Source organism: Carassius carassius, chromosome 25 (assembly GCF_963082965.1).
Source record: "Carassius carassius chromosome 25, fCarCar2.1, whole genome shotgun sequence".
NCBI lineage: Eukaryota > Metazoa > Chordata > Actinopteri > Cypriniformes > Cyprinidae > Carassius > Carassius carassius.
Window position 1 is genome coordinate 857,417 of NC_081779.1, and position 12,500 is coordinate 869,916.

A 12,500-nucleotide genomic window follows, 5' to 3' on the forward strand; every position below is an offset into this window, starting at 1 on the left:
GGATCAACTATTGTGTGTGTGTTCCCAATGAAAACAAATATATAATGTTTTTTTGTACTTTTCTGAACATATATTGAAAAAATGTAATTTATATTATTAAACCATTTTAAAATGTATTTTGAAAATATGTTTTAAATAATGTATTTAAATGTGTTGGTCAGGGGTTCTGCCATCGCTAAGATCATCGGGCACAATGTGAAAGCGTCGAACCGTTTCGATCCAATGGTGAAGATGTGGGTCTATGAGGAGATGATCGACGGACGCAAACTCACCGAGATCATCAACACCGAACACGAGAACGTCAAATATCTGCCCGGACACAAACTGCCCAAAAATGTGGTGTGTGTTTCTCTTAATAGTACAATGATGGGAACCCCAGCAAACACAGAATGTTCTGAAGAGTTTGAATTTTCAGTTACGTTGATAGATATAATGTTCTCAAAACTTTACCACAAAAACATTCATTATACACTTGTTTATGTAGCATTTGTTCTGTTGTTGTTGTGAACATTCTATAAATGTTACTATATTTTCCAGAGAACATTTAAAAGTAACGTTCTCAAAATGTTTGCAAAATGATGAAATGGAATGTTCTGGAATGTCCGTGTAACAAAGAAGCATTTTAAACATGTTCTGAGCATTCAGAGAACATTCATAAATAACATTTTCATAGATTAATTTAGATATTTTTGATAGCTGGGACCTCGTTGATTTATGAACTAGTGAAGTCCAGAAGGTAATACCATGGTATCTTTGAGTAAATAGGGTTACACACAGAATAAAGTGCTGAACTTTGCACTAATCACACTCATCTACACGTTACAGCGGCAAAATTACACAACACTGTGTAGCAGATTGCAGATAATGACTCTTATGCAAGTGAAGTGACCACTGAATAAGTGAAGCAGAGGTCATGATGGGAAAATATAAATGAGCAAATGTGCACTTGTGATTTTGAAATCATTGCACAGCAACTCAAACAGACTGTAACTAACTAGTTCATAGTGGAGGGAATAACAAAAGTGATGTAGCAATCATTCAGATGCTGTATTGCAAATGTCTTGATCTACCCAATGTTTTATGAAGGTAACCTGCTGGAACAGTGTGAGTCATACTACGTAGGTTGTTCCTGAATCCAAATGGTTAATTTTATTAAAAAAAAAAAAAACAATTAATGAAAAATTTCATCTTCATTCAATCTTCAAAAATAAAAAAATGCAAACAAAAATTCCTGTAACCAGTACAACAGATAAAATTATGAGATAAAAAGTTAAAATTATGACAGAAAGATTAAATAGTGAGATTATAAAGTCATATTTATGGTATTAAAATTCATAAGAATTATATAAAGTCACAATGTTGATAAAAAGTTGATTATAACAGTTGAAATTGTGAAAAGTAAAAAATGATGAGATAAAAACTCATTTATGGTATTAAAAAGAATAAAAAAGAATAATTATGAGATAAAAGTATGAATGATGTGATAGACAGTGGATTCTAACAGCTGAAATTATGACAAAGTAAACATGCTGACAAAAAGTAAAGAATTATGAGATCGCTCATTTATGGCATCAAAAAATAATAATTATGAGATAAAAAAAAGTCATCTCATAATTTTGTCTTTTTGTCAAAATTATGAGATGAAAAATTTCGAAATAGAGTGATACAAATTTAAATTATAAGATGAAAAACAAAATTATTCCAAAAAGATTTAATTATTAGTTTAAAGAGTCTTATTATGACATTGAGATAAAAAATTCGTAATTATGAGATATAAAGTCATAATTGACATAAAGTTGAAATTATGGGAGACAAAAATTGAAATGATGCCAAAAAGATTAAATTATGTGTTTAAAGATTAAATTATTAGTTTAAAGAGTATTATTATTACATTTAGATAGAAAAAAAAAGTAATTATGATTATGTCATAATTGACATAAGGTTGAAATTATGAGATAAAAAAAAAAATCGAAATTATGCCAAAAATATTAAATTATGTGTTTAAAGAGTCATATATATGGCATTGAGTTGAAAGGTCATAATTGACAAAAGGTTAAAATTATGATATTAAAAGCTGAAACTATTAGATAAAAAGTTAATTATAACAGAGGAAATGATAAAATAGAAATTCTAAATTATAACAAAAGGACAAAATTATTAGAGATAATTATGAGATAAAGTCAGAACCATGACAAAAAGTTGGAATGTATAATTTCTGAGCGTTGTCATAATTGTACCAGAAATGGTAGATATGAGAGATATGGTTTAAAAGGTTAAGAAGCAGTGATGTAAAGCAGCTCATGATGGAGGAGCTTCCAGAGAGCCGTGAATCACCTGCTGAGAGGAGGATCAGGGTTCAGATCTGCTCTGTTTCCTCAGCTGGCTGTTCCTGATGTCACCGAGGCCACGAGCGGAGCACACCTCCTGATCTTCGTCATTCCTCATCAGTTCATTGGGAAAATCTGTGACCAGATGAAACCTCACGTCAAACCTGGAGCCACTGGCATCTCCCTCATTAAAGTATGAGACAATCACCATCTTCTTTACACAGTCAGCGATATCTCAGTATTGTGTTGTTTACTAATAATACTCCTGAATGTTTGTATTGTATTTATTACTAGACAACACTGATCGTTCTGTGCGTGTGTGTAGGGCATCGATGAGGGTCCGGATGGACTGACCCTGATCTCTGACATCATCAGGTCCAAGCTGGAGATCGAGGTCAGTGTGCTGATGGGTGCCAACATCGCCAGCGAGGTGGCCGAGGAGAAGTTCTGCGAGACCACCATCGGTGCGTGTGACATCACTTCCTGTGAGGAGCGCTTGACCTCGTGTGTTTATGACTGCGTGTGTTTCAGGAGCCACTAATGAATCCCACGGCAAGATCTTCAAAGAGCTTCTGCAGACGGCGAACTTCCGCATCACTGTGGTGAAGGAGAGCGACACGGTGGAGCTGTGCGGAGCGCTGAAGGTACCACAGCTGTAACCATCTACAAGTGATCTTTAAACCATTAGGCAAATCATAACTATGAGATAATTATGACACGATTTTTATTATGAGATAAAAAGTCATAATAATAACAAAAAGACACAATTATGAGATAAAAATCTAAATTCTGAAGAGAACTTAAAATTATGACAGAGCCAGACAAAATTATGATAAAGAGTCACAATTATGAGTTCAAAAGTAATAATTATGTCTCCACCAAAACAATTGAAATCATGAGATAAAAAGTTATAATTATGAGAAAGTCAAAAATATGAGATAATAATGAGTCATAATTGGGTTGCACTTTATTTTACAGTACGTGTACGTACATGTACTTATAGTGTACTTACAGTGTATTTATATAAGAAAGTTCTGGTAATACAAGGTAACTACATGGGGTAGGGTTAGGTTTAGGGGTAGGTTCAGGGTTAGTACCTAGTTATTACATAGTTATTGTAATTACTATAATAAGTACATAGTATTTACACGAGGAACAGGACTGTAAAATAAAGTGCTACCCATAATTGTCTAAAAAAAAATCTAAATTCTGAGATACAAAGTCATAATTATGAAAGAAATAGAAAATTATGAGAAAAAAACAATATTTTTAAAAAATCATTATGAGATAAAAAGTCATCATTATGAGGGGAAGTTATAATTATGACAAAACAATCTAAAGTCTGAGATAAAAACATGTAAAATAACTATGACGTTGAAATTATGAGTTAAAAAGTAATAATAAAGCCCCCCCCCCCTCAAAAAAAAAAAATCAAAATCATCAGAAAAAAAGTCTAAAAAAAATTTATGAGGGAAAGTTATAATTATGACAGAATGAGTCAAAATTATTAAATAAAAATGATGACAAAATTATGAGCTAAAAATTTATAATTATGCCTCCCCCCAAAAATCATGAGATTAAAAGTTATAATAATGAGAAAATAAAATATGACTTTTGTTTTTCCAAATTATGAGGAAAAAGTCAAAATTCTGAGATTAAAAATCATAATTTTGGCAAAAGTCAAAATTATGATATATATATATTTAAAAAAACGTAATTATGCCAGAACATAAAATTATGAGATAAAAAGCCACAATAATGAGATCATTTGAAAATTTGAAATTATGACATTAGTCAATATATTACTTACAGTATATCAAAATCAAGAGATAAGACGACATGATTATGGCAAAAATTTAAATATCTTAAATAAAAAGTCATGATTATGAGATGAAATTTAGAAATATACAAAGTTCTTGCTGATTTACAATCTCATTATCACTTTTATGTCATAATTTTGCAAACACCGTTCACACAAGTCTTCCTGTTAAAAAGTTGCTAAAAAATGTCAGAATCTGTCAGTTAATCGTGTCATGAAACGTGTGTGTGCTTGTGTATTAATGTGTGTGTGTGTGTGTGTCAGAACATCGTGGCGGTGGGCGCAGGTTTCTGTGACGGTCTGGGTTTCGGTGATAACACTAAAGCTGCAGTGATCCGGCTGGGGCTGATGGAGATGGTGGCCTTCTCCAAACTCTTCTGTAAGAGCGCCGTCATCTCGGACACCTTCCTGGAGAGCTGCGGCGTGGCTGACCTCATCACCACCTGCTACGGAGGACGCAACCGCCGCGTGGCCGAGGCCTTCGCCCGCTCGCAGAAGGTCCGACTCAAACACTCGGACCATCAGCGTGCAGTTTATTATCCTTCATACTTCACACTGTCAAAATCACCCGCAGCATTATGATTGCACATCCTTTTTTTTGTGAAGATTTGTTAAAAACTATTTTATTTCCTTCTAAACTACTAGTTTTAACCAATAATTTGAATATAAACATGAATGCAGTTTCATGACTCTAAAAACTAAACGGATTCTCAGTCAGTTTGTGTGTCTTCAGTGTGATTTCTGTGCTGTTTTTCATCAGTCAATAGCGGAGCTGGAAGCTGAGATGTTGAACGGTCAGAAGCTCCAGGGTCCTCAGACGTCTGCAGAGGTTTACAAGATCCTCCAGAAGAAGAGCATGGTGGACAAGTGAGTCCCAGTGACATCCTCCTCCTCATCAGTGTGTGTGTGTCTGATGCGTGTGTGTGTGTGTGTGTTCAGGTTTCCTCTGTTCGTCTCCGTCTATCAGATCTGTTTCGAGGGCCGTCAGGTGCAGGACTTCATCAGCTGTCTTCAGAATCATCCAGAACACATGTGAGGACCGAAGCTGTGGAGCTAACGCTAACACTCGCCTGAAACCACTGCGCTTCACTCTGAAGTCCAGTCTGACGAGAGGATTTCTGACTCAGAACTGTCTTATAGAGAATCTAATACGTTATAACACCATCAATAAAAGCCATGCTGCTTATTTTAATCTTTTAATCAAACTTTGAGCTTCATTTATTCTTACATCAATGAACATAAGCATAAAATAAGACCAGAAAATAAGCCACAAAAAACAATCTCAAATTTAAGCTTTTAAATGAAAGGCATATTTTATTCGTACAAAATATGAATATAATAATAAAATAATGATTAATAATATTCTATAATGCTAACAAATATAAAATTTTATATTTATACTAATATGAACATTATGAGACAATTAACAGATAACATAAATCTGGTATGAAATATTATATTCATAAAAACATGTATGGTATAACTTTCCCCTTTAATTTTTCTTTAACTTTTTCCTTTCTCACATAAAATTAATAAATCTCTAATTTCGGTGTTTGAATATACATATATATATATTTTAAATGAGTTATTACTAGTTTTTAACAATAATTTTAATGTAAAATAAGCACAGTTTCAAGCATGAAGGTTTTTCCCTTAATTTCATTTAATTCTAATAATCTATATATTTTAATTAAATTCTATCAATAGCATATATATATATATATAACACAAAATTCCTTATGAGTCACATAAAACATCAATCTCTAATTTCAGTTTTACAATTAAGATGTAACACATGTTTATGATTTCATAATTTTCATGATTTAATAAAGTGTTTTTTATAGTTTTTATAAAAGCAGTATAACTTTTAATTTTGCATTTTAATATTTAACTTATATTTGGTGTTCTATTTTTTTTAGAAAGAAAAAATAAAACAATTTGTGATAAAAAAATAAATAAAAAAAATTGATAAATTTTTTTTAATTATATTAACATTTATTTTTTTGTCCAGTCAAACACTCTTTAGATTGAGAATACTCTTCCCCCTAATTTCTAAATTAAACCAGTATCAACTTTATTTCCAATAAGATCAATCACATTTCACATTTTAAATGAATGTTCTTTGCTTTTGTCATGAGTTTGGTTTTCCAGGGCTGATAAAAAACTAAAGCTTTCAGAAAATCAGTATGTATAAAATAAGATCTATTCGTGTCCAGTGTCTCAGACAGGAAGCTCAGGTGCGGTCGATGAGATGGTGGGGTAAATGGAAAAGCTGGATATTCCACACATGTTTTTATTTCGTGCCATGCGGATGAAGCCGTTTTCACCCCACGCCGCTCCCCAGCTGAGACACAGAGAGACAGAATTATAAAATATAATATAAAATATAAAATAATGAATAATACAATATTTATAAAAAATGATAATATAAAATATAGAAGAAATGTAAATATTTTAATCAAATTAATTATTAATAATATTAAAAATTACAAATATATAACATTTATATTTAAACAGATAAGAATATTTTAATTAAATAATTATTCATCATAATGATAAAATGTTATAATTTTAAAACAACCTATTAAAACCTGACAAAATGCCTGTTCTAAAGTCATAACTGTCACATTGTATTTTTTATGAATTGAAAATCAACCTGTTTTTCACCAGCCAGTAATCTTGTCCATTTTCTGAGCCGTATCCCACAACTAGAACCGCATGATTGATCAGTACAGAGCTGCACTTTGGATCGCTGTAGATTCCTGAACACACACATGTATCATTTGAGGGGGCTGATAGCAGACAGACAGGTGTGTGTCATATATTTTATATGTCTCACCACTTCTGTATTTGTGGAAGGAAGCAAGTTTGGCGTTGACACCGACGGACACAGGTCCAATGTTAGCAACGGCATACTGCAGCGCCGCCTCATTGTGACGTGGAAGAATCCGGAAACCTGAGCAATATCCAGCTCTTCCTGTCACAGAGTATCGACACGCACCCTGCTGCAAACGTCACCACAAGATCACAACATTACAACAACATCACCAAAACAACACAGCAACATCACACCATCACAAAGACATAACAATGTCACTACAACGCCACTTCACTACAACTTCAATAAAAAGCCACGTCACAATAACATCAATACAACACCACAACGTCACTATAACATCACTACAACATAACGTCACTACAACACAACAAAGTCGCCACAACACCACAACAAAGTAATGATAAATGTCACAACGTCATTACAACACCACAACGTCAAAACTACAATGTCACAACGTCACTATAAACGTCACAACAAAGTTGCCACAACACCACAACAAAGTAACTATAAACATCACAACATCACTAAAACACCACTACAATGTCACAACAACACCACAACAATGTCACTATAAACGTCACGTCACTACACCATTGCACGACTACAATGTCACAACAACAACACCACATCACCACAACAATGTCACTATAAACGTCACATCACTACAACACCATTGCGCGACTACAATGTCAAAAGAACACCACCACAACACAACACAACAACAAAATCACTATAAACTTCATGTCACTACAACACCACTACGCGAATACAATGTCACAACAACGCCACCACAACAATGTCACTATAAAAGTAATGTCACTACAACACCATTGCGCGACTAAAAACTCACAACAATGTCACAATGTCACAAGAACACCACCACAACACAACAACAACATCACTATAAAAGTCACGTCACTACAACACCACTACGCGACTACAATGTCACAACAACGCCACCACAACAATGTCACTATAAATGTCATGTCACTACAACACCATTGCGCGACTAAAAACTCACAACAATGTCACAATGTCACAAGAACACCACCACAACACAACAACATCACTATAAAAGTCACGTCACTACAACACCACTACGCGACTACAATGTCACAACAACGCCACCACAACAATGTCACTATAAACGTCACGTCACTACAACACCATTGCACGACTACAATGTCACAAGAACACCACCACAATACAACAACAACATCACTATAAAAGTCACGTCACTACAACACCACTACGCGACTACAATGTCACAACAATGCCACCACAACAATGTCACTATAAATGTCATGTCACTACAACACCATTGCACGACTACAATATCACAAGAACACCACCACAACACAACAACAACATCACTATAAAAGTCACGTCACTACAACACCACTACGCGACTACAATGTCACAACAACGCCACCACAACAATGTCACTATAAATGTCATGTCACTACAACACCACTGCGTGACTACAATTTCACAACAATGTCTCTATGTCACAAGAACACCACCACAACACAACAACAAAATCACTATAAACGTCACAACATCACTACAACACCACTACGCGACTACAATGTCACAACAATGTCACTATGTCACAACAACATCACTATAAAAGTCACATCACTACAACACCACTGCGCAACTACAATGTCACAACAATGCCACCACAACACCTCAACGAAGTCACTATAAATGTCACAACGTCACTACAACACCATTACAATGTCACAACCATGTCACTATAAATGTCAGAACGTTTCCCAACAGTCACTATAAACGTCACGTCACTACAACACCACTACGCGACTACAATGTCACAACAACGCCACCACAACAATGTCACTATAAATGTCATGTCACTACAACACCATTGCGCGACTAAAAACTCACAACAATGTCACAATGTCACAAGAACACCACCACAACACAACAACATCACTATAAAAGTCACGTCACTACAACACCACTACGCGACTACAATGTCACAACAACGCCACCACAACAATGTCACTATAAACGTCACGTCACTACAACACCATTGCACGACTACAATGTCACAAGAACACCACCACAATACAACAACAACATCACTATAAAAGTCACGTCACTACAACACCACTACGCGACTACAATGTCACAACAATGCCACCACAACAATGTCACTATAAATGTCATGTCACTACAACACCATTGCACGACTACAATATCACAAGAACACCACCACAACACAACAACAACATCACTATAAAAGTCACGTCACTACAACACCACTACGCGACTACAATGTCACAACAACGCCACCACAACAATGTCACTATAAATGTCATGTCACTACAACACCACTGCGTGACTACAATTTCACAACAATGTCTCTATGTCACAAGAACACCACCACAACACAACAACAAAATCACTATAAACGTCACAACATCACTACAACACCACTACGCGACTACAATGTCACAACAATGTCACTATGTCACAACAACATCACTATAAAAGTCACATCACTACAACACCACTGCGCAACTACAATGTCACAACAATGCCACCACAACACCTCAACAAAGTCACTATAAATGTCACAACGTCACTACAACACCATTACAATGTCACAACCATGTCACTATAAATGTCAGAACGTTTCCCAACAGTCACTATAAACGTCACGTCACTACAACACCACTATGCGACTACAATGTCACAACAAAATCACCTCACAACATCATTACAACACCACGACAATGTCACAACCATGTCACTATAAATGTCCCAACAACGTCCCAACAATGGCATTATAAACGTCACGTCACTACAACACCACAGCAAAGTCACTATAACATCACTACGCCACAACTATGCCACTACAATGTCACTAGAACACCACTACAACGTCACAACAACATACAGACCTTCTAGATCATAAATTCGCAAACTCTGTCATCAGCCAAACTCCATATTACAATCATTTAACAACACATATGCTCATTATTTTGAAAGGATTTATGTTATTTTTCATAATTTAGTTTTTAGTAAGTTTTATTCAGATTTTTAGTAAGTGTTTTTCATTGTTTTTATTTTAAAGGTATTTTAAACATAAATTTGTATGATTTATTTTCATTTAAAAATTGTTTATTTAATTTTACATTATGGTTTGATTCCTTTTTGGTAAATATTTTTGTAACAGTTCGTAGGTTGGGAAGAAGGAGGCAAGAACCGGCGAACATTTAAAACAAAACTTTAATAATAAAATAAACATAAAAAAGGTTGACAGCTCCTCACAGACCGCTGCCAAGCACAAACAGAACCAAAACACACACAAAAAATCCAGGCCTGGTCCTCTCTCGTCCAACACTGTGGACACTCCTCCTTTTATCCTTCTGGAGCTCCTCCGTGGGACTCGAGACCGGTGAGTGGCGCAGCATTCGCGAATTCTCATTAACTCTACCGCCCCTCTCATCACAATTTTAGTTAAAAATGATTTCTATTATTTTACATTTTTATGATTTATTTAATTTTGAGCAAATGTTTTGTGTAATTTTTGTTTTTATTTATTGAATTTAATTTGACATTTAGTTTATTAATCATTATGATTATTTTTAGTGAATTCTTTATTATTTAGAAGTATTTATTTAAATTTAAATGATTTTAGCAAGTGTTTTATTTTAAAATAATATATTTTAATTTAAAAAATAATTTTAATTATATTAATTAATTTCATATATCTATATATTATTATATATTATATTATATATATATATATATATATTTTTTTTTTTTTATTTATTATTTTTATTTTTTTTATGATTTATTTTAATAATTGTTTTTTATTGAATAATTAGCTTTTCATCAAGAGCTCTGCTGTGGTGAAGCTGAAGGCTCGTTGGCTGTAGTGTCAGTGTTCTGCAGTACCTTGTGTTCATACGGGTAGAAGTTGTTGGAGTCGATGCCGTTGTTCTGGATGATGTAGAGAAAGGCTCGGCTCATATATCCGCCTCTGCAGCCGCGGTTCCCCAGACTCACACTGCAGTCCAGCAGGTTCTGTGGACTCAAGGGGACCAGAGAACCGGTTCTCCTCTTCATCTGACCCTCCAGAGCACCGACAGCACTGAACGCCCAGCACGAGCCACACGGGCCCTGAAACCACACACACACACACACACATGCACACACACACTCATGCCAGTTATAACAAAAATAATAATTTAATAATATTAAAAATGAAGAGCTCTCACTGCAGCACCTGGTTCTGGACAGGGCTGACCATCCCATGCTCCGTCCAGTCGACCCGCGGAGGAAGAGACTGCTGTGATGGAGGCAGGAACGTCATGTTGACCCCGAGAACATCTTCCTCCAGTAAACCATTCCACTGATTGACCTCATCTGCAGTCTAAACACACACACACACACACACACACGCAGTTCATCTCACCTTTGAGACGTAAGAAAATATGTAATGTAAGCTGTAGTGTAAAAATGTAAGACACAGTATTGTAACATGACACAAAAATTAATATTTAAAATTAAATTAAATTAAATGTATGCATTTAGCAGACGCTTTTATCCAAAGTGACTTACAGTGCATTCAGGCTAAGCATTTTTACCTTTCATTAATTAAATTAAATTAAGTGAGTTTGTGCTTGAGAAAATATCTGCTAAAAATGTTTTCTCTTTAAATCAAATGTATTCTTCTTAACACACTGGCAGTATTTTCTACTTTATTTTATAAAGCACAAACTCACTTCATTTTGACTTTTGACTCATTTTGATGTAAAATTATAATAATTTTAATAAATAATAAATAAGTGTTAATAAGTGTTATTTTGAAATAATTAATTTGACTATTATATTTGCACGTTATTAGTATTTTATATTTGCATACTTTGTATTTTAATTATTATTTTAATTTGCCATTTTTAGGATTTAATAAATTTTTGTAATTTTTATTTTCAATATTTGTTTTAATTTGACATTTTAGTATTTAATTCAAAATATTTTTCAGCCAAAATGATAATTTCTGCCAATGTGAGATTAGTCACTCCTTTTACATATATATATATTTTACTCTTTGTAAGTCTCCTTAAATGAGGACAATACGAAAATTCACTAACTGCTTGCTAAATTCACATATAAATAATATATTTCAAATCAGCAACAAAATCTAACTCTGCTATAGCTTTATATTTCAGGATTTGAAATCAACTGTTTCTATGGTAACTGGCACTTCTATCAGCAGTGCAGTGACACGATTGGCTCGTTCATGTAGGAGGCGGGACTTCCTTTGGCCATATTTGGCCATGTGTTATTTCCTCATGTCTGTATGCAGGCTGTGGTGATGATTGTGTGTGTTAAAGCACCATGTCGCTGAGCTGGTTCAGTCCCAGTGTGTACGAGTGCAGACCGACGGCCGTCTCCTCGTTATGTTTCATGATATCCAGAAGATTCTGCTCCCAAATGCCTCTCCTGTGATGCTCCTCTCTCTAGAACACACACACAC

The 12,500-nt window shown here is 34.4% G+C and overlaps 2 protein-coding genes across 2 annotated transcripts in view; one reads left to right on the forward strand and one right to left on the reverse strand.

Annotated features, from left to right (window-relative positions):
• Positions 1-138: 138 nt before the first annotated feature.
• On the forward strand, positions 139-5,215 carry LOC132104824 (glycerol-3-phosphate dehydrogenase [NAD(+)], cytoplasmic-like). Its single transcript, XM_059510356.1, has 7 exons — positions 139-339; positions 2,380-2,520; positions 2,653-2,791; positions 2,859-2,971; positions 4,411-4,644; positions 4,907-5,013; positions 5,086-5,215. Exons 1-7 carry the CDS (start codon positions 139-141, stop codon positions 5,180-5,182), a joined length of 1,032 nt encoding a protein of 343 aa, XP_059366339.1. The 3' UTR covers positions 5,183-5,215.
• Positions 5,216-6,359: 1,144 nt separating this feature from the next.
• The window catches only part of LOC132104594 (procathepsin L-like), a 9,422-nt gene continuing 3,281 nt past the window's right edge, over positions 6,360-12,500 (reverse strand). The window contains exons 3-8 of the mRNA XM_059510158.1: positions 12,361-12,483; positions 11,247-11,393; positions 10,916-11,140; positions 6,986-7,151; positions 6,803-6,908; positions 6,360-6,490 (exon numbers count right to left, since the gene is read on the reverse strand). Coding sequence (XP_059366141.1) covers positions 6,367-6,490; positions 6,803-6,908; positions 6,986-7,151; positions 10,916-11,140; positions 11,247-11,393; positions 12,361-12,483 — 891 coding nt within the window. The 3' untranslated portion in view covers positions 6,360-6,366. The remainder of the gene's footprint in view (positions 6,491-6,802; positions 6,909-6,985; positions 7,152-10,915; positions 11,141-11,246; positions 11,394-12,360; positions 12,484-12,500) is intronic.

Excerpts from the sequence above, each read along its gene's own strand:
- LOC132104824 (XM_059510356.1), top strand. The coding sequence starts at position 139 with ATGTATTTAAATGTGTTGGTCAGGGGTTCTGCCATCGCTAAGATCATC. Across the intron at positions 2,792-2,858 it reads GTTCTGCGAGACCACCATCG|GAGCCACTAATGAATCCCAC; the intron begins GTGCGTGTGACA and ends CGTGTGTTTCAG. Across the intron at positions 5,014-5,085 it reads AAGAAGAGCATGGTGGACAA|GTTTCCTCTGTTCGTCTCCG; the intron begins GTGAGTCCCAGT and ends GTGTGTGTTCAG.